General features: G+C 34.2%; 1 protein-coding gene across 3 annotated transcripts in view; it reads left to right on the plus strand.

The window, feature by feature from the left end:
* Positions 1 to 23,353, plus strand: part of ADGRB3 (adhesion G protein-coupled receptor B3) — a 695,949-nt gene that overhangs the window by 395,418 nt on the left and 277,178 nt on the right. For all 3 annotated transcript variants that reach the window (XM_026507135.4, XM_048219740.2, XM_057303989.1), the window contains 2 exons: positions 4,745 to 4,847; positions 17,527 to 17,570. In XM_026507135.4, the coding sequence (XP_026362920.3) occupies positions 4,745 to 4,847; positions 17,527 to 17,570 (147 nt within the window). The remainder of the gene's footprint in view (positions 1 to 4,744; positions 4,848 to 17,526; positions 17,571 to 23,353) is intronic.

Genomic DNA, 23,353 nt, shown 5'->3' on the forward strand with positions numbered 1-23,353 from the left:
TCATGAATCTTAGTCTTGGCAGCTTTTATGTTTATAGGAATTTCTTTTAAATTATCCAGTTCATTGGCATGTAATTGTTTATAGTTGTTTCTTGTAATCCTTTTTATTTCTGTGGCATTAATTGTAATGTCTCCTCTCTTTATTTTTGGTTTTTGTTATTTTAGTTTTCTCTTTTTTACTAGTTAGTCTAGTTAAGAGTTGGTCAATTTTGTTGATTTTTTTTTCAAACAACTAACTCTTATTTTGGTTGATATTTTCTATTGTTTTCCTATTCCCTATTTGTTTCTGCTTTAATCTTTATTGTTCTTTCTGCTAACTTTGATTTTAGTTTATTGTTGTTTTTTTCTAGTTCTGTGAAATAAAATTAGGTTGTTGACTTGAGATCTTTCTTCTTTTTAAATAGAAGCATTTACCCCTATATATTTCTGTCTTAGTCTTTTGCTGTATCCCATTAGTTTCGATATGTTGTGTTTTCATCATCATTTGTCTCAAGATCTTTTTAGTTTCTCTTGTGATCTGTCCTTTGGTCCATTGATTGTTCAAGAGTGTTTTATTTAATTTCCTAATATTTGTGAATTTTCCAGTTTTTTTTCTTTTTTGCCTTCAACTTCTAGTTTCATTCCACTGTGGTCAGAAAAGATACTAAGTATGATTTCAATCATCTTAAATTTGTTAAGACTCTTTTTGTGGCATCACCCATGATTTATCCTGGAGAATACTCTATATGCACTTGGGAATAACATATATTCTGCTGTTGTTGGATAGGGTGTTCTTTATATGTCTGTTAGATCCAACTGATCTGTAGTGTTGTTCATGTCCTCTGTTTCTTAGTGATCTATTATCTGGTTGATTTATCCATTATGAAAGTGGGGTATTGAATTGAAATCTGCTATTTTTGTGTTGCTGTCTGTTTTTCCCTTTCATTCTGTCAACACTTGCTTCAAATATTTGGGTGCTCTGCTGTTAGATATGTATATGTTTATAACTGTTATATCTCCCTAACAAATTGGCCCTTTTGTCAGTATATAATGTTCTTCTTTGTCTCTTATTTTGGTTTTTGACTTAAAGTCTATTTTGTCCATTACAAATATGGCCATCTCTGCTTTCTTTTGGTTACCATTTGTATGGCCATCATTTTCCATCTTTCACGTTCAGCCTGTGTATGTCCTTATACCTGAAGTGAGTCTCTGGTAAACAGCTACATTCCATTTCGTAGTCACTTTTTTACTCTCTTTAAGATATGGTTAATGTACACTAAGTGCCTTAAGCCTTTGTAATAATTTTGAATAACTTGGGTGTCCTTTGAATGAATAACTCTACACATTTTTAAATGTTTTAGCCAAACCAACTAGCACAAATCTCAAGAACAGAAAAGAACTTTATTATTTTAGTCATGAAATCCATTTGGCTACAAGATCTGCTTTCCTTGCAGTGAATATAAATGTGTATCCAGCCAGGAAGCATTAGTAGATCACAAAGCCTGACATGGCACATAAGGAGCCAGCTACCCACTTATGCAAATTAGAATAAATTGGTAGAATAAATTAAAGATAATTTCACACACTGTACACTTTTTAAAAAGGGACCGACTGCGTAATGTAAATTTGCTTATTTTTCCTTCATCAAGCATTTTAATACCATGATAATGGCATTACATTTTAACCCAGCTTGGTCAAAAGTTTGATATTTTTGCTTACTATGTGTTTATTTAATATGATATTTAAACATGTGTTAGCACTAAAATGTGCAAAGCATAATGCAAATGAGGATATATAAATGCTAGATAGAAATCTTGCCCTCATTGAACTTATAATCATGTGGAAGGAGACATACGTATTAATGGATGTTGTGGTAGAAATAGTAACATATTAGTAGGACAAGGGGAGGGAGGGTAGTACATGAATGTGATGAGAACATCCATCTGCATAATTATACTGGCATGCATCCTGTCCCAGCTGAATTTTAAATAAGTTCACACACACACGCACATACACACACACAGAGCAAAAGTCATAAGGTGGGCTCTGTCTTCTAGGGGTCATCTCCACAAGCCCAGTTGAGAAGCTGATAAACCTGACACAGAGTAACATACCCTACAGAAGACTGCTCATCTTAGCTACTTTGCTTTCTATACCCCAGTTTCCCAGGGTCAAAATTCCCACATGCCCAGACACACAATGAGAGCTTCATAAATATCTTGACAAAATTATAAATTCCTGTTTGGAGTACTCACATCTGTATTTTCTGGTAAATGATCCACTTACACAACTTTAAAATAATGCAAAATATCTGTATACCATCAAATTTAACTAACATTTATTAATTAAAATTAGCAGTTGAGTTAAATTAACATTGGGTTTATTTATAGCAGAGAAATGGGATTATAAATAGAACCGGCAATAAAAAGGCAAAATGAATTATAGTGACATGTAAATATTTTTGTTTCAAGGTAACCAAACCAGAACTCAAACATAAACAGGCTAATTTGGAAAAGGAACTTGCATCTGTGTGCTCAGGACTGTTCTCTGGGAGAACCCGCCATAATTTTTTTGGTGGTGACAGACAAACATTTTCTCCAACCCCAAGTTATATACACCTTGTCATTCTCTGAGAATCCTGTCATATCTGCTAATATAATTAGCTGCCCAGTATCATCTCACAGCTTTGTTAATTCCATCTGTTCTCACCTGATCCCCCCTAGAGAAATAGGGAACGATTAATTTGCAAAGGGAACTTGGCATTTAGAGCTTAACTTCATATCATTCTCAATGCAACTGACCTTCAATTAGTATTAAATGAAATAAAGGACAGTTAACCAGCCCTCTCTGGGGTTTGCAGCTACCTTCCCCTAAGAAATATAAAGTCAAATTTATACCTTGTTGCTCTTTACTTTTTACTGTTAGTCTAGATACCATTAAGCTTCCTGAGTGTTTAAGAATTTGTTATTTGACATTACTGATACATGAGAGATGGGCTAAAAAATGTTATCCAACTCAAAATATGTTTATAGTTCCTCTATTACTAAATACAGTAAATTCCTCACGGCGGCAGAGTTATCATTTTTTTCTGGTGAAATATCACAGTAAAGACCATCCCATTAGAGAAAAGATTTGCACAAAGAATGTGAGGTTCAACGTTGTTCTACATTATTAGAATTATATGATTTTGATGGTACAGCCATTTTGGGAAACAGTGTGGCATTTACTCATAAGATTAAACATGCTTTTACTACATGATCAAGCAATTCCACTCCTAGGTATTTACCCAAAACATATGAAAGCACATGTCTATGTAGAAAGTTTGTATGCCAATTATTCATAATAGCCAAATATGAATAGTACTATTCATCAAAGCTAAAAATCAGAAGTAACCCACAGGTTGCTTACTTAATTGATGAGTAGGTCACAAACTGTGTTATAGCCATATCATGGAATAATAGTCACCTATAAAGAGAAACAAAATGGTGAATCTCAGAAACATTATGCTAAGTGAATTAAGTCAAACACGAAGGTCTTTGTACCGTACGATTCTATTTAAATGAAATTCTAGAAAAGGCATGATTATAGAGGTAACATGTTCATTGTTGGCTGGAACCTTGGGAGCAGGAGGGGATCAGATGCACAGAGCACAAGGAAAGTGTTCAAGGTGAGGGGATCGGCTATCCATCTTGATTTGGTGGTGCTTGCATGGTACTGACAATTATAAAAGCATCAAACTGCCCACTTAAAATTGGTGAATTTTATTACCTATAAATAATGCTTTAAGCAACAAAAAGAGAGAGAAAAGTTAAATGACTTCATCTTTGATACCTGTTACAGATTCCCCAGAATAGTACGTGTTCTATGGAGGAACATGCTCTGTTTTGTTTCAAAGCAAAAAGAAAGGATGGAAGAAATATATATAGCTAAAAGTATAATAAACCTTTGAATGTCTAAATAAGAGGTGATATGTGGCATTTTATACATGTTGGATAAAAACCTGTATGTACAAGAAAGAGTTGGTTCTGTTTTATATGTTTATGTTTATGGATAATTTTTTGTAGCTTGTAAATATATTTAAAACTTCTTTGTGAGTGAACTGTAATTGGTGAGATATTTTAAATGTATTCCTTACGTGGAGCATATTGAGATAAAGCAGCAGCCTGTAAGTCTGTATGGCTGAAATGAATGATAGTCAGTGATTAGCAACAGCATTTACTTATATTTAAACTCTGCTTGCTTTCATGCTAAACCACATTCCAATTATTCATCTTAATGAATTTTGAGATAGTCTAAAAAACGCCAAGATAGCACTCTACAAGAAGAATATTTGGTCTCCTGGAGAACAAAACCGTTAAGTCCACCTTGAGATAAATGGATTATATTCATTTAAAGATTGCCTGAAGGTGTGAATTCACAATCCATCTCTCTTGTAGGTGAATCAGATTTAAGTAATCGAAAGCTTGTCAGTGCTGCTGCTTTTTCATCTTCCTTGCATCTAAAATGCTAACAGTCAGCAATAGCTTTCTCCCCTTCAAAGTTTTCTAGTTCCAAATAGGGTTTGTTTATAAGAAGAAATAACTGTAGCTTTCCATAAGTACTACTTTAGTATCATGCTTTAAATCTGTTTGCCCAATGTTTGTCTGCTTTCCTTAAGATATGTTGGGATATATTTATTTAACATGCATTCCAACATGTACTGAGCAGTAGGAATTTATACATGTCATTGATCCTTTCTCCTTTTAATCATAATTACTGTGTTTCAGAAATTACACTGTTGTCAATTCCAAAATCATCGTGGTCACAATAAGGCCTGAACCCAAAACAACTGATTCGTTCCTGGAGATAGAACTTGCTCATTTGGCTAATGTAAGTATCATCCACGTGGCATTGAGTTGGTTATAGAATTTACCTTTAAACAAAGGTTAACAGTCAGTCATTTGATTAGATAAGAACACATTTTTCTAGACTTTTAAGAGTTGTAAATGAAGTAGTTTGTTATGAAGATATATATTATATGGAAACACAATGCCGGGAGATGCCAAGTGATGTGCATACATTTTTGATAACTCTGTACTCTGGTGACTATGTAGTTTGAAACACTGTTTTTACCAAGTTTTATAAAAATTCAGAATTTTGTTTTAAAAAAAAATGCCAGATTATTCTATGCTTTTGTCCGTAATGAAACTCCCTTCAGTTTATCCAAGATAGTAATGATTAGATTGTTTATCTATGTACACATCTTTATTGGACTCTGAGCCAAGCAATGGGGGAGACCAAGATGAGTAAGAATCTGTCTCAACATGGAAGACTGCCAAGTAAATACATAGGTTTAAGATGCTTACAGCAATAGAAATTATAAACATAATACAAAGGAGAGTAATTAACTTCAGTGTACCCCAGAGTAGAAGAATGGGTGGGATGCATTTGAAAGTGCTAGGTCAAGGATTAGAGAAGTCTTCTTAAAACTACCTGGGTACTCCAGTAATCCAGATCTAGACCTCTTGTTCTAGAATGACAAGAACCCTTTCTTGAATCCATCCAACTGCAACTGAAACTCTTTAAATCTTGTTCTGTCCTTCTGTAGAAATTAAAAATTCTACTTCTACTTTACACATGCACTTTAAATGCTTCAATCATTGATGAGTAGGGACAAGGAAAGTGATTCCTATTAAGGCTCTCCTGATTATACTTTGATACTCCCTGTATTAAAGTGAACCACTCTCATGCGTTGCATATACACAGTTGTTTTTCTTTTAAATTCCTTGCAAAGTTTCTGTGAAGCTGACCTTTACATACAAATAAGCACAGAGTGTCATTTTCCCAAATCGATAAACTTAATGAATGACACAACAGAATTTATACTCCCATCCTTTGGTTTACAAAACCTATGTATTCTCTCCTATTTTACAATTTCTGGCTTCCAAAAAGAAAATCAATCTTGGTTTTATAAAAAATGACAATTATCTTCCCTGTGAACCACTTTTTACTAAGATGCTCTGGCTTCCTAGATTGTTTAATGAAAATCACAAATCTCTTAGTAATGACTTTTAAACATCACAACTAATACTTAAACTGTTAGGTCTTTTTCAGCTTTTGCCAAAATGTGACCATACCGGTTCTATTTAATTTCAAGAATATGTTTTATTTCTATAAAATCTACCTCCTTTATGCTAAGAATAATCTCATCTCTACCTAATCTCATCACTGCACTGAACACTGGGAATTCCTTTAACACTGCTTTTGAGTAAGAAGTTATTTTTTTGTAGGTTCAAAATCTGTTTAAAAAATATTTATTTACTTATGTGTTTGTTTTTATTGTTTGTTATGGTAATGTCTACCAGTTACAAGCATTGGTGAAAAATAGAAAGAGATACTAGGTCCCTGAAAAAAAAAAAAAAAAGTCAGAATTAATATCATGTTTCTTATGGAGAAAACTTGTAAGTGAACATCGACAATACTTTCCTAAGTAAAGTCACTATTGAGAATTTAAAGAACATATTAATTAAATGACAAATTTTTATAAGTTAAAGAATGAGTAACCTCAAAAATAGTGTTGACAAAACAGTCTCACTAATGTTAATTCAGTAAAACGATTTGAAGTGAACAGATTTAAGCTTTGAGTTGAACTTCCCTTCTGGGGGGATATTCTGTCAGCCAATTTACAAAGGAGATAAAACATGTACAGAAAGTAAATTACTTTTTACCTATGAAAACCAGAGTATCATCAATACATTTTATTAAGCACCAGCTAGACACTTGGAGTTACAGGTAAAGTCAGAATATAAGAATGGTAAGATAATTATCACAAGTCACTTAGAACTAACTCTGTCTTTCAATATTTTGAGTGAATGAGTTGACCAAATTTTCTAAACAATACAATCTCTGCTCTAGAAGACCTCCATTTAAAAGAATATAGACAAATCTGTTGAAAGGGGGTCTGAGGGAGAAGGAGAGGAAGAAGAAAAGCTTATGCTGGAGAAGAAAATGCTGCCAAGTGTTCTCACTCACTTCTACTCTCCCCCTGCTTGCAGTGCCCAGCTGCCCTCAGAGGCCAGCCCAATTAACAGCTGCGCCATGGAGCCTCTCTGGGTGATGGGATCCCTCATTTCTCCCCTTTATTTTATAAATACCTTTAACACTTCCTCCATACAATACATATAGTCCTTCTTGCTCTCCTGTTTTGAATTTCTAATGCTTGTTGTATTTATACTTATCACCCAAATTAGAGTTTGTAAAATACTATACTACTCACTGAGGGAAGGGATATGTAACTGATTTGTTGAGTATCCTAGTATTTATTACCAGTTATATTATAAAAATATGCTTTATATATTGAGTTTAGCTTATTTCCATTGAAGAGATCATCAAAGAGCCTATAGTGAAATATAATGGCCTTCTCTAAAATGTGAAAAAAAGATACATCTTAAACGTGAAAATAGAAATTGATTAGAACAAGCTGAAATTTTATTATAACTGTATATATAATCACTGTTTTTGTCTTCAAAACTGAACTATTTTAGATATATTTCTAATGTCAAGCCTACTTTCACCTATTTTCTTTATATCAAAAGTATGTGCCACACTTTCCTGAGCTCAGAAAACAATAATGACTTGCAAATTATATCTATTTCATATACCATGTAGAAAAAAAATGAAGAATGAGAATAGTTATAGTGAGACTAGGGAAAAGCCTGTTAACATTTCCTAAACGAAATGTGTTCTTTTAAAAAGCTTTTTAACAAATAGCATTTAAAGTATGTTAAATATAATAGGGCCCTTGGGAACTGGTAGGAATAGGTAGTAGAATATGGAACCCTGAAATTCCAAATTGTGTTTAGCAAAGCCAATTGCAGTTTTACCCAGCACATAAATCATTAATGACTAAGATGTTATTCTCAGTTCAGGTTTGGAGGGCTTATGGCTTTATGGTGATGACCTACAGAGTCGGGGTCTATAGTCCTTAGTACTTAGGCATAGCAATTGCCTGCTTTTAAAAATATATCAAATTTGCTTTCCCAGAAAAAGAATTTTATTTTTCATGTTACTTAAGGTTTCTTCAGTGTGACATTTATGGTTATCAATATTGTTAGATTATCTAAGGAGTAAGGAAAGTTACTAATTTTATTGAAAATAATTATTGGGTCCTAAATAAGTATAGTAGAATGACCTTATATGCACACACACACACGCACACACACACACACACACACACACACACACACTCGCATTAGGATGACTTGGATCTGACAGATCTGAGCCTGCTATGACTTTCGAAGGTGCATAACCTCTCCATCCTTAAAGATGAGTTAGAAGAATAAGAAAATAAATACATTTTAGTTAGCTCATGCTCTATCAACTTTGTTAGCCTGAAAATGCATTCTTTTCCAAATTTAGGAATATTTTTATGTAGTTCCATTTCTAGTGGAAAGACTGATTGGACTATGCTGGCCTGCGGTCTCTGCAGTCTTGCCTTTCTTCTTCTTTCTTCCTCTGAGTAATGACTCCGGTGGTCTAGGATACTGCTGTCTTTCGGCATTGAAAAAAAATCACAAAGTTTATTTGTAGTTCTCAAATTGGTCGTGTTCACAAAAAATCTCATGGGAATTTGGGCTTGTAGGTTTTGTTTTCTTTGCCATATTTGCTTGCATACTGACAGGATCAAGCTAACAAATGAAGGAGTTTGTGTTTATGTGTATAAACTAAAATTAATCATGAGCCATGGCCTTTGTAAATCATAGCTGAAAACACAATGGAAGACTATAATGAATATGCTTGTTACCATTAGATAAGCATGAGAAACAATGAAGAGATTTCAACACTCATCAGTGGGTATTTTGTTGAATATCAAAGACTGATAATAACCTAAGGAATTAAAAATCACTTGGCAAAGCATGAGGAAGTTCAGTCTATGCATCTATAATTTCTACGAAGGGGTGTTTGTATCCCTTTACTTTTTGAATTACTTTTCTACCCTAGCTTTTGTCCATTTAAAAGAGGTTTCTGATTTTTTTCCCCCTGCTTAAAGCTCTTGGTATTATGGAAGAGTCTTGAAATGCTAACTAGACAAGCAGATTGATGGCTCTGCCATTGGCAGAAATTGAGATAGAAGTTGTTCCCTTGCTACAGTTTGTTTTGTTTTGTTTTTTCTGTTTTTTGGTTATATCCTAAATTCCTCAGTTTGAGTAAGCAACCTTCCCACTTACATTCCGAATTCAGTTTATTTTGATTCATAATACCTAGTTAACATTTTTCAAAAAGATTTTAGAATAATTATGCTATTTTTGGAGCAGCGATCAGCCAACTTTTTCAGTTAGGAGTCATGTAGCAAATATTTTTAGACATGTGAGCCATAATGGCCTCTGTCCCATGTACTCAGTTCTGCTGTTGGAGCATGAAAGCAGCCAGACAATATATAAACAAATGGGTGTGGCTCTGCAATGAAATTTTAGTTACAAAAATAGGTGGCCAGAATTGGATTCCAGGGTATAGAGTTAGTCAACCCCATGCACAGATTCATGCTCCCCCTTCCTGCAAAATGCCCATGTCCTACTGTCCAGAACCTGATGTGTTACATGTCAAAAGGGACTTTACAGATGTGATTAAGGGTAAGGACATTGAGATGGGGAAATTATCTTGGATTATCTGGGTAGGTCCAATATAATCACCAGAACCATTAAAAGTGGATAGCTTTTCCCTACAGCTTTGGTCAGAAATACAACAGAATAGGGGCGCCTGGGTGGCGCAGTCGTTAAGCGTCTGCCTTTGGCTCAGGGCGTGATCCCAGCATTCTGGGATCGAGCCCCACATCAGGCTCCTTCCTAGGAGCAGGCTTCTTCCTCTCCCACTCCCCCTGCTTGTGTTCCCTCTCTTGCTGGCTGTCTCTGTCAAATAAATAAAATCTTTAAAAAAAAAAAAAAAAAGAAATACAACAGAATAAAGACTCAACTACCATTGCTAACTTTGACAATGGAGGAAGAGAACCACAAGCAAGGGGTATAGGCAGCCTCTAAAAGCTGAAAACCAGGAAGGAAATATGGACCTCAGTCCTACAACTTCAAGGAACTGCATTTTGCTGAAACCTCAATGAGCCTGAATATGGATTAATCCTTAGATCCTCCAGAAAGTAGTATAATCCTGCTGATACTTTGATTTCAGCCTTGTGAATCTCTTGAGCAAGAGATCCAGCTGAGCTCACCAGACTTCTGACCTACAGAAACTGTGAGATAATAAATTTATGTTATTCTATGCTGCTGTTTATGGTAATCTGTTACAGCAGCAGTAGAAAACTAATAACCCTGCATTGGAACATTGCAAAATTAATTTTAGATTATGAAGATAATATATATATAAACATTAACAGTGCCATTTTGAATCAAACATAATACAATAGTGATGATATATTATTCAATAAGAATTAATTAGCAAGTAGAGATTAAATTTTGTCCTGCTGATTATCGTACCAGCACTTTAGGAACCTGATTAAAGGAATCACTAGACAATGAGAATGGCCATAGTGAAGTGGTCGTGAGATGTCAGGAAAAATCAGAGGATGTCACAAGACAGCACCACCTTGGCAACGACAGGAAGGGCCTTGTGGAACCAGGTGCTGGACATCAGGGGCAGCTCTGGCATTTGTAGATATGTTGTGCTTTTGAAGCAATTTAGTAAAACTTCTCTGCGGCAGCTGATAGACTGGAACAGAGCAAACCACTGTTGCCCTTGCCTCTGCTACAATCCCATAAAAGCATTATTAAGATACATTATAATATCCCCTTAGCTGTAAAAGGAAAAGATTTAAGCTGTATGTTTTATCTATACGAAATCTAGTTATTTAACTATTTTTATTAAAGCTATTTGCCACTCCAACTCATAGGAAATACTTGGGGAGTTTCTCCCCCTAGGAAACCCATGTATCTGTTGGGAGGTGCACCAGACTCCTGTGCAGACATTGTTGGAAATGATGTAACCACATAATCATATATGGGTAAGACACTCTAAGACACCTATGTGGAGGCAATGATTTTCTTTGAAGAACACACGTACAAATAATTCCTGATAGTGGTTCGGCTTTTTACTATTTCCCATATGTCAAATAGGCATTATTCATTGGGAAATAATGTACCTTCAGGTTAGTGATATATCTCAGAAATTAGAGAAAGCAAGCTGTTATCACATCCACAAAAATAGTGTCATCTGGTTAATGTGGGCTAATGAGTAACCACATAGCAGAAGCTGAATTAAATATACGCTGTTTCTTTATGTTCCAATTAAGTAGCTGCCAACTCCCCAAGAAGACCTATGCAACATGGGTGGGACTCATCCTGATAAAACAATATTCTGCATTTTTCACTTCAGTGGTCTCTATATCAGCTTGCGTTAGTGAAAGTCAGCTCCTTCTTCTCCATACTGACTGGTTCTCATTGTGATGCTTTCTACAGAACCCTCGTAAATCTATCCAAAAATTACTTTGTATCCACTCTCCTAGTAAGTAAGAACACAGTATTGAAGTTTTAATGATGCTCTTTAGACTTCAGGTATATGTCAGCTACGTTTTCAAAATAAAAAGAGAAAGAAAAGAAAGAGAGAAATGTTAGAACCAGATTTAGTTGTTTTTAAGTATCACTTAAAAATATGAAAATATGGAACAATGCTTACCATAATCTTGAAAAAGGATTTGGAGAACATTCAACAGATCATTTTCTGTTCTTGAGTTTCATACACCTTTTTCAACTGTATCATACCCTTGGGTGGTATATTACACCTTCAAGGACTATGAAGCCATTTATATGTTAAAAGAAGTACTCTCACTGATCAGCTTTTAGTGACCTTTCATAGATTTGACTATGGAAAAATTTACATCCACAAGATCTTACCTCCCCTAGCAATAATTCCTTAGACTTTCTTTAATGTCTTTTCTCAAGTAGTATTAAAATTATATGCAAGATATAACATAATCTTTTGCGGGTCAGGTCAATCATTTTGGAAATGTTTTCAAGAAATTCCCAAAATCTATTTGTGCAGTTATATAATAACTACAATTAAGCTTTAGTTGGGAAAGAAAGGGAACATAAGCTTAGCAAAACCCAGGTATTTTTAATACAATGCCTTTATGTCTAAAATTTTGAAAATTAAAGAGAGACAGTGAAGTGTCCATTGAACAATCTTCCTCCAATCTACATTCAAGAAGTCAACGTGCAATGCACTAGAAGATGTGACAGAGAGAGTCATCCTGGAACATCTGAGTCAGAAAATTGGAAATGTTGATAGAGTTATGATGAAGTCCCTGCCCTTCTTCATGCCCTTAGATCCTTCGTCTGTTTGCTTGCTTTGCCTCTATAGACAAGAGGATATATTGTCTTAAGAGGACTATGAAAGGTACAAAACTTCCAGACCTGGAAGTTGCTATGGCATATGAGCCCTAGGCATTTGAAAGTTTGAAGAAAAACAAGGTAAAGAAACATATAATTTCTGTTGTGTGTCTCTTGAGCAGTGTTTCTTCAGATTTAATGTAGATAGAAATGGTTGGGTGGTGGCAGAAATAATTAAAATGCACATTCCTAGGTATAGCCCCAATCTCAAAATTTGTGGAGCCAAGGACTCTACATTTTTAATAAGCACCCCAGTTGATTCTAGGGTAGGTCCAGCTAAAACCATTGGAAAGCACTAAGATAAGAAGAGTGTAATAAGGATAGCATGTGGATTGAATTTATTCAGAACTGAATAACACCAAGGGAAAATTAGAGAAACTTGGTCTTCATTCATTTTTATTGTGACTTTACTCTTATCTTTTATGTGATCAACTTCCTTCAGATCTCTGCTCAAATATCATCTTATTGGTGAAGGCTTCCCAGTATGTAAAATTACAACTTATTCACTTCCAAGTCTTTCCTGTCATCGTGATTTACTTATCAGAGCACAGATTACCATCCAGCATATTATATATTTATGTGTCTATGTTATTTGTCTCTCTCCCTGCCCCCTTCACTATAGTTAAGTCTATGAAGCAAGAATTTTGTTTTGTTCACTGCTGTATCCTCAGTTCTTCAAAGGGTACCTGGAATGTAATAGGTGTTTACTAAGTGATTTTTTGTATGAATGACTAAATGAAATTTACCATAGTGAGAGTAATTTACCATAGGGAGATGTATTTAGAGTATTCTGTAGGGGAAAAAAATGACTTGGAAGAGAGTTTTGAAAGAAGAAAAGGAATTCACTTATGAATGTCATTCAGGAATCACTGAGATCTAGAACTAGAAAGGATGTCCAAATTCCCTATTCTATAAAATTAAGAAAAAAGAAAAGAAAAGAAAAGAAAAGAAAAGAAAAGAAAAGAAAAGAAAAGAAAAAAGTTATGCAGGCCAAAGGAAAAGAGAGAACCACCCATAGAAATACATTGACAAAACCAGTGATGTATTACACTGTTAAATAGGTATATTGGTGTTGATGTGGAAACAGGAGAGAAGTAAAAGTAAAAAACAGTGAAGACTATTATAGACACTTGAAAGTGGTGCGTTAAACAACTAAGGCAATGAAGAAATTTGGGTCATAGTTCATTTTTTAAATGCTTTAAAATAGGGTGAGTAGAAATATTTAACTTGAGTTCAACTGTTCTATTTTGAATGGGGTCGAGAGAGACAGTTTTTTGTTGTTGTTTGTTTCTTTGTTCGCTTGTTTTACCAAAAGTGTGTTTTTGAAGAATAGAGTATCCTTTCCAAAAGTTTTCAATACATGCAGTTTTAATATTGTAAGTGTCGATGAGATTGACAGCTTTGTAAATGAATTTTCTTAAGCACACTTGTCTCATTTCGTTGAGAATTGTTTGCTTCCTTAGTTTAACGCATTTCTTAAATCTGCTTCTGTAGGCTGGTGCATAGCTCACCTACTTTCCTCTTGCCCCTGTCCTTAGGTTTTGTTACTTTGTTGGGCTCACCATTTCCTGTTATCGATTTCCTGTAAATTCCTCATAGCAGATCCCGTAGCAAGGTACCTTTGAGAAAAGTACCGAAAAATTATAACAAATATTTTACAAGTGGTTTCCCAGCAGAACGTTTTAGCCAGTTTTTTTTTTTTTTTTCCATGTTTAGGATTCATTCATCATTGATGTTTGCTTTATGTTTCCCATTGCACATTCTTTTTCCTTAAACAACTGGTCTATCCAGATACTAAGATTCCTCTAATTTGTTTACTTTGCTTATTTTTCTAAACTTCAAATGTTTTAAATAATTGACCTCAGCTCACATACCTACATGTTGGTAACTGCGCTAGAATGAACACCCACAGAGGAGTGTCTGTCTGTTGTGTGGGTTCCAGAATGTCTAGTGAAACCCAAGATTGAATGGTACATTTTGGAGCCTATGATAATTCTCATGTGGATGCTTTTTAAATTTTCACAAGGACATGAAGAGAGAGAAGTATGAGATAAGATCCAAGAGATGAGGGGTGAAGAAGGTAGAAATAAAGCTAAGGGTAACAATGGCATGTAGAATAAGTAGAGTAGAGTAAGCCCGTCTCACCTTTATACTTTCATCTGAAAGTAGAAATCAGGGGATTAAAAAGGAAAGAGATATCCAAAAAATTAAGGTCATATTATATCTCTTTTATAATATTATTTTTTGTTGTAACCTGTTATGAACTCTAAATACGAAATATTAATCCTATACTCAGTATCCTATATTGGTTTATATAGAAACTTAACTTTAGCTCATACATTACAAAAAGAAGTAAACTAGATTCAGAAGAACTATTATCTCAGGTTCTTTACCCATAATTAATTTCTATATTCATGAAATATATACTGCCATACCCCTCACTGTGATATTTCAAGGATAATGTATTTTCTATAAAGTGTTCTGAGGTCTTTTGAACAAATCTGATAAAATATAGTATAGCTTTATGATGCAATGTTATAGCTATGCTAAGGATTTCTTGAAAAGTCACAGATTGAATTGAAAATTTCAGCTAAAACCAGATAGGATCTCATGGGACAGAGGAAGAAAACTATTTGAAAAAAAAAAAAAAAAGGAAAAGAAAACAATTTGAAGGACCATTCGCTTCTGTGACCCTCCTCAGATCTATGCCTCATGTAGAACCACATTAAGACCCACTTACTTCACGAAACTTGATCTAACACAAGCCATGATGCCCCTCATGGGCAGTATGTTATGACTAGGGACACTTATAAAAACATGTCTCTTTGTTGTTATATAAATAATCCATTTGTGTGTTCCTCATCAACTTCCTTAAGACTATAACCTTTTTTCAGGGAAGGAGCGTTTTTATGCTCTAAGAGCATAGTTATAAGTATGAGCATTTGACAAGAAGAAAGATAGGTGGTCTTTGAGGGATTTTTGGTAATGGTGTTAAAATATTGGAGTTAGTCGAATGTCCTAATTAAAATGAAAAATAAAATTTGGGTGGATTTTTTAATGTTTATTTCTAGTGAAATTCTAGAACAGATCCAGCAAACAGCACTTAGAAAGGCAACATTTCACAAAGAACCTTCCTAGACTTTTAAAAGAGGTCATTTTGCCAGATATACCTCAGTGATTATCTACTAAGACAAGACTGAGGGGTGGTGGCTGGGTGGCTGTCACAGAGGGAGCATGTCCACCTATGGAACAGAGCCAGTAGCCTGTTTCGGGATTGTAACTTTTATCTGCCTTGGCCTAGTCATCATTTTTATTAATGACTTAGTTGGATGAGGACATAGATACCATGTTTGTTTCTTAATCCTGTAGTGTTTAAAAAAATTTTGAATCGATGGTGAATGTGTGGGATGTCAAAATCAGGATTTAAAAAGTCTCTCCTAGGAGACTTCAGTGTATGAGTAACAAAGCTGAGAAAGAGACTCCCAAAAGATCTGATGCAGTCTTAGCTTGCATTGTTAGGAATATGGCACCTACAGGGGAGGGGCAATGGCACCACTTCGTTCTGCACAGGTAGGACACATATGGATGGTTTCCTTCAACACACCTGAAAAGTGGTGCTCCAGGAAATGACTGATGTAGAGAATGAGAGAACTTGAAACCAACAGAGTATGTTTCGTAAAGAAGAGGACTCTTCAGGTAGAATAGCATGTGTAGATACCTAAAGATACCATGTAAAGGAAGAATTATTAGGCTAGTTTCAAAAGGGCAAAATAAGGCCCAATGAATGTAACAGATAGACAGAAAGAAAACACCCAGACGATTAGTACTCTTTAAAACAGAGATCATGTCCCATGATAATGGAAACTTCATGGTGTCATCCTGAGGGTCAGGGTGGCTGCTCATACATATAATTATTGAACTGAATAAAAATTTGGCACTTTTTTTTTAACATAGTTTCATTAGACATGATTCTATACAAAAATAATCTGTTGATTAAGAAGATATTACAAGCCATGATGTAACACTATTTAAAAAAAAACAAACACTTTGCTGTGGTCTAGATGGTAGCCACACCTGCATTTTCTCTCAATTGATTTCAAAAGAATGGGATGGTCTTTAAAAGATAACAATAGCTCTACAAGGACTTCAACGTTTTTATACTTTAGATTAGGCTTATAGGAAAGAAATGATTAAACTTTGTATTTCTTTCCAACTTCAAAAGAACATCCCATTTTATGCTTCCATCTCCATCTTCACTCAATAGGTATAATTGTTATAATTAAGGAGATACACAAAGGATTATTAAACAGTGGTTCTGGTTTAGTTCATGCTAATTGTGAAATACCTCCCAAGAGGGCAGCCATGAATGACTTGCTAGGGGGAGGCAGCATGACGGGGCAGAGGAGTTTGCATATCAGGTACAAATTTATACTTAAAATCCCTTTTAATGACACTTATATTCTTCATACTTTAAGGGAAAACTAACTCAGAGAATGCTGTGAGGTGCATTGATTATTATTTCATTCATCGTCATTATTGAATAAAATGTCCCTTTTTAAAAAATACAGCCATACATAATAAACCCATTTTTAGAAAAAAAAAGAAGAAGAAGAAGAAGAAGAAGAAGAAGAAGCAGCTATTGCAAGCCAACACACTCTCTGGAAATGGACAGTTAATGCAACCATCTCTTGCCCTAGGAAAGGGACCAACTACAGGCTAATGAGGGTAGCAATGGTGGTGTTTGTACCTGTGCATAATCCTGAATGTTTCCCTGTGAATTAAATTTTGTAGGTACTTCGGTCTTCTGAAAAGAAATAATCCAGCAATTAATATTTTACTGGTAAAAAAAACGAAAGCTATTAGAAATTAGGTAATTTCTAAATCATCAAAATATGGACCTTGTGCTATATGAGAGCTTAATTTTCAAAAAAAACTAAATATAGGTTATGATGTTTGTAATAAATGTATTGTTTTCATGACTAGAATTTCATAAAATGCATCACCAAGTCTGAGAAAGGACATACAAATTTTTCATGCAAAAAAAAAAATAGAGATGAAATTTTTAAGTATCATACTGCAAGATAAGGAATCTGCCATTCTGTTTGCATTTTACAGAAACCTTCCATTTTTGTTGTATGTATTCAAGAAACATTTCTTTTTTCTCTACTTATTTTTAGGGTACTTTGAATCCCTATTGTGTGTTATGGGATGACTCAAAACCGTAAGTGACAGATGTTTTCTTATATTACTTTGGGTTAAATATTCAAAGCACATTAAGTTATTTCAGCTGCCTGCTAGTCAACAGGAATATGATAAGTTAGTGGGCTGTGAGTTACACTCAGAAAACATTCTCCTTTTTGAATCTGCAGGACAGGATGATGAATGTGTTTGTGTGTGATGATGCTATCAGATTATATCCCAAGATAGGATTGCATTACCTAATATGTAAGGCACATTGCAATGCAAATTCCATGAAGATTTTTTAAAAGGTCTAATATTTTAAAATCATAGAAGCTCAAATGCTATTTCAACATTTTGCCCTAGTCATTCAGCTTCACATTGCAGAATAAAATAGCAATCTCTGTGGTCATTTAGCCAATACATTACTTGCATGACCTTGAATCTATTATCAGAGTAGTGCGATATTTATATGGCCCTTCCAAATTGTTTTGTTATAAAAGCATTGAGTGACATTTAATTTTCTTATTCATATATTTTATGAATTCATGAAGACAAAAGAAAACGATTGCAATAAATAAAGATTAATAATTCTTCGATGCATTCCTTTGTACAAGTAATTGCAATATATCTCATCAAAATCATCTTAGTCTCATTGGTAATTCTATGAGATTTTAAGGAAGGTCTCACAGAAAACAAAAATCCTGATTAAATGTTAATTAGACTCTTATACTTTAAATACTTATGTACATTTATTTCCAGATTATACAATCTTTCTTTGTTTTGTTTTGTTTTGTTTTGTTTTGCATGGAGGGGAGATAAATATCAGTCAATCCCAAAGGCTAAAACCGCCATGTGGATGCTGTCAGATAGGGTACCAGGTTGTTGAGTTCTAGGTATTCTAAGATTTTCTCCATTGTTCTTCACCCTAAATCTGATCTACAGCTGAAGTTTTATTATGTTACTTCCATCCCACCAGTAACGGTACTGAGGAGTCTAGAAGAAGGACATAATTAGAATTCTAGGTAAAGAAGAAACCTACTGGCAATGTGGTTATTTCTAGGGTACTGATACAGTTTCCATTACAGTATTTTTGTGGATGATGAATCAATGATATTGGGCATATTATCTGCTATGGATTCTGATATTCTAGGGATCCTCTTCTCCAGGGAATTTTAGTGCCATAAGGAGAATCCCACCTTGCCCTGGTGATAGCATGAGCTGGATGTCCTCACTGATGTCATTATTTTTTCTTTTTGAAACACAATATAGGAATCCGTGGTAGTAAAGTTTTTGCAAGCTTTGCTCTCTACCAATAGCCAGAGAAGACTCTAGTAGTATATTGTAAGGCACTGTTTAGTGTGTTGTATAGCCAAGGGAAGAATGAAATGCTACAAAAATCTAATTGAATATTTTTTACTTAAGAAAAATATGCCATCTTAAACTCCTGATTATAGTTACTTGCAAAACTTCGTGAATAATAACCAACTTGGATTTAGTTTTATTATCTTTTTAGTGGTAGGATGTGCTTCAATGTTAATCCAAACAGGGGAAGTGTTAGTTATTCCTAAAGACCTTTAGGACTGTTAAAGGAATACTATGAAAAGAAACAGCATTCCCCTATTGTGTGACTCTCTTGGTTTCCTTTCACAAAACATCTAAGGTTTTAAGTTTAATTTAGAAAGATATTAGTGTTTGAGGTTAGCACTGATCTTGGGAATCAATCACACGCTTTCTCCAACATCTGCTAAAATGTCACTCTTATCCATGACAAAACAGACAAAACCCCCATGTCTTAGCTTTACAAAATCAACTTCTAAGTTGTCCTTGAAAAAAACTATTCAGTCAGAGGTGTGGTTAGCTGCCTTTCAAAGAAGATTATCTGAAGAGATCAGTGTTGTTCGTGTTTCCTTGATGTACCTGAAAAGTAATCAAAACTGACAAAACTTCTGTCCCATCACACTCTTTACCAGAGTGTTTTATCATTAAGTTGTTTTTCTAGATGAGTTTTAAACAATGAATGTTAAGAGAACTTTACTTATTTTCTTCACATCTGTTTTATTTTGATCATGTTCATATAGAGACATAATAGCTTTACCAATGCAGTGATTTCAACTTTGAGTATAGTAAGTAGTGAAGAGACATGGCTACTAATTTTTATATAGAAAAGAGTTCACTTAAATGATGTTTTCAAGATTGCAGTAAAAAAGTTGAAATTAGAAGTTGTCTAGTAATTTTGGTTTATATTATCAGATTGTCTTACCTTTTTCATTGAGATATAATTGATATATAACATTGTATTTGTCTCAGGTGTGCAACACAAGATTTGATATTTGTATGTATTGCAAAATGATCACAATAAGTCTAGTTGACATCCATCACCACACATAGTTACAGTTTTTTTTCTTGTGATGAGAACTTTAATGATTCACTCTCTTAGCAACATTCAAATATACAACACAGTATTAACTATAGTCACCATGCTGTAAATTATATCCCCATGACCTGTTTATTGTATAACCGGAGGTTTCTACCTTTTGACCCCCTTCACTCATTTTGTCCACCCCTTATCCCTCTACACTCTAGCAACATCGAATTACCTTACTTTTAATTTTATAATTAGTTTTAATTATAAAATTAATACCTGAGTGTCTTTTATTTATAAAACTTTAAAACATAACTGTTAAGGCAAAAGTCCCCACTACTCATCACCAGCTTGGGTGTCTACATCCACTCATCTCCCCAAGGTCACTTCTATTTACATTTTGTTATGTAAAATTTCAGGTATCCACTCATGCATTGACATATGTATGCAGCCATCACAATTAATACTATTTTTACATAAATAATATCATACAGTCTGTAACACTGGCATCCTTAATTTGTAATTCTACAATATATTGTGGAAATTTTAAAACTGCACTACATATGTTACACTTTCTTGTATGTACTACATTATACAGATATATCATAACTGATCTAGTATTCCTAATATCGATGGCATTGAAGTGATTTTCAATTTATTTAATGAAATGAATTGTGCTTCTGTGTACCTCCTTGTATATCCCTTCTTGAGGTTGTCTCTGACCATCCAGTTGAAAGTGTTACTCTCTTATTCTCTTTATATCACCCTATTTTATATTCTTCACAGCATGCATTCCTACTTTCTTATTTAATTTGTTTGCTTATTGTCTATCTCCCCCACTAGGAAGTAAGTGCCATGGGAGAGATACTTTTTCTTTCTTATTCATCACTGCACTCTTAATGCCTAGGACATCTACACACAGTATATATTCAACAAGTACTTCAACTGGCTAGTTTTGCACAAGAATAAATATTTGCAAATTTCTCAGGTACTGTTTCTCTTTAAGAATTACTTCCATTTATGTTTCATCTTACTAGTTCAGCATCAATTAGACCTAACTTTGGAAGTTTAAAGGGAGAATGCTTCAGCTTGGTGGAATACTGAGGTCCATTATAAATGGTCAATTTTATTTCTAATGATAATCTATTACCCTGATAATCCCGAGCAAAGACATTTTTATTTTAATCTGATTGGGTACAATAGTTTCAGACAATTTCAAAGCATATTTTTATCTTGCTTTGGCTAACTAATTGACAGGATGCAGAAAATGTTTCATTATGGGTGACCCATGCAATAAATTGAAAGTACTTTCTCACTTCAGAAATAAGTTTCTTTCATTAGGAGAAGTGTTTCTTTTTAAATGTTTTCTTTTAATATAGTTTACAAAGTTATCATGAGGGTAATAATTTGCACATTCTTTGGGATACTCTAAATTTAGATTTTGAGTATTAGATCATGTGTGATGACTACATTTCCTGGAAAACCCATAATTAACCTGTGGTCTTTTAATTAACCTGTGGTCTTTCTCCATGGGTCTGAGTAGCACCATCTGATGCTATCAGGTCTGTGAAGGATCATGTTTGTTTACAGAAAATGTTTCAGAGTGTCAATCTTGTGAATTTCAATTGTAATTTTGTAACATTTGCTAAACAGTTTTATCAGTCCATTTATAACTTCTGTGCCTCCCTTGTGGTTGAAAACAAAAACTTTTAATGGGCTTTCCATTTTTCTACATTTCGAATTGATTTATTGCAGTTGGGAGTAGCAATAGTCACCTTTTGATTGAGACTGATACTGGCTTATTTTATCTCAAAGTTAAGTAATTGAATTGAAGTGATTCCTCTCCTTTGCTTCTATTATCCTTGTTTCTTCATCCCCAGGAGTTTTCCCCCTCTTTTGTCATTTATATTGGAAGTCACCATTCCATTTACCTGACAATATGATTCCTAAAAATATAAAATGAATACTCTGGCCTCATGCCATCACTCTAGAGGGGTCATCATCATTTTCTTTGCTCTTCAGGTGACTGACACACTCATGCCATTATGGAGACATGATGTCATAACTTCAGGGACATACACTTAAAGAAAGATCTGTTGGCTTTCAGAAGTTCAACACAATTATACAAAGCATTACTATCATTGGGTAACCAACCTTTCCCCTCCAAGTGGTAACCAAATGATAAAGCTCTTTCATAAGGCCCTGTGCACTTATGGGCCTTATACACCTATGCATATCAACAAACTGATATGGACAGCACTTAATATCTTTCTGATTATTATAAAGGAGCAGAAAGATCTTGTTGGAGATCTTTATTTATACAATAGTTAAGAAGAAAGTAGACAAAGAACAGCTATGCAAAACAGTAATATGATGGTCCTGTTGTTTTAGAGGACATATGGAAGCATCCTTTACAGACCTGCAGTTAACTAACTGAAATCTTCTCTTGAACAACAGTGAAAAAAGGAAGTCTGTATTCAAAGTATTCAGCATACATATAGCCATGATTCCAGTAGATCACTATTTCTAGAATTTGTTAGTGATTTAATTAACCAGACATAGGATTTTAAAACTATTTAACTTCAAGAAGTGTTATTACTTTTATTGCATAGATTGCTCTGTTTAAAATATGTTAGGGATGCCTGAGTGGCTTAGTGGGTTAAGTGTTGGACTCTTGATCTAGGCTCAGGTCACGATCTCAGGGTCATAAGATTGAGCCCAGTGTGGGGCTCCTCACTCAGGGTAGAGTCTGCTTGAGATCTTCTCCCTCTGCCCCTCCCCCCACCTGTGCATGCACACACTTTCTCTCTCAAATAAATAAAATAAAATAAAATAAATCTTTAAAATACATTAAACTGTAATGGAATATATCATGGTAGTCTGTACTTTGGAAATAAATTACTTGATTATATTACAAACATATGGTTGTTCAGTCTTCCAAATTAACATTATGTGCAACTTCTGAGATACATCCTAGGTGTCAACATGTTCATTTTTACTGGATAGTCTCTAAGGTCATGTTTGCCCTTCTGTAGTGAGAGTAGTATGAAATAAATAACTATTTCTGACTGACATTTAATATAATTTTGCCTCAGTTGGTATATTCAGAACCTATATGGATCCAACTGCAGAAGCAATTAAGATGCCTGGATTCCATGGAATTTCCTATTACCCATTCAGTGATCAATTCTCAAATAATATAAAACTATGTTATTATGCTTTATTCCCTTTCATTATACTCACACTAACAGAAATGAGAATGTTAGCCTCTTACATTATCAAAATACTAGTCCTTGTAAATTAAAATTGACCTAATCCCAATAATTTAAATATTGTATCATGGTCAAAAATAATCACACCCAGATTCATAACAGTTGTTTTCAGATTTATCATTGATAAAATATTGCTTTTGTTTGCAAAACAACCATGCTTTTTTTTTTTTTTTAGATTTTTATTTAGTT

Source organism: Ursus arctos, unplaced genomic scaffold (assembly GCF_023065955.2).
Source record: "Ursus arctos isolate Adak ecotype North America unplaced genomic scaffold, UrsArc2.0 scaffold_29, whole genome shotgun sequence".
Taxonomy (NCBI): Eukaryota; Metazoa; Chordata; class Mammalia; order Carnivora; family Ursidae; genus Ursus; species Ursus arctos.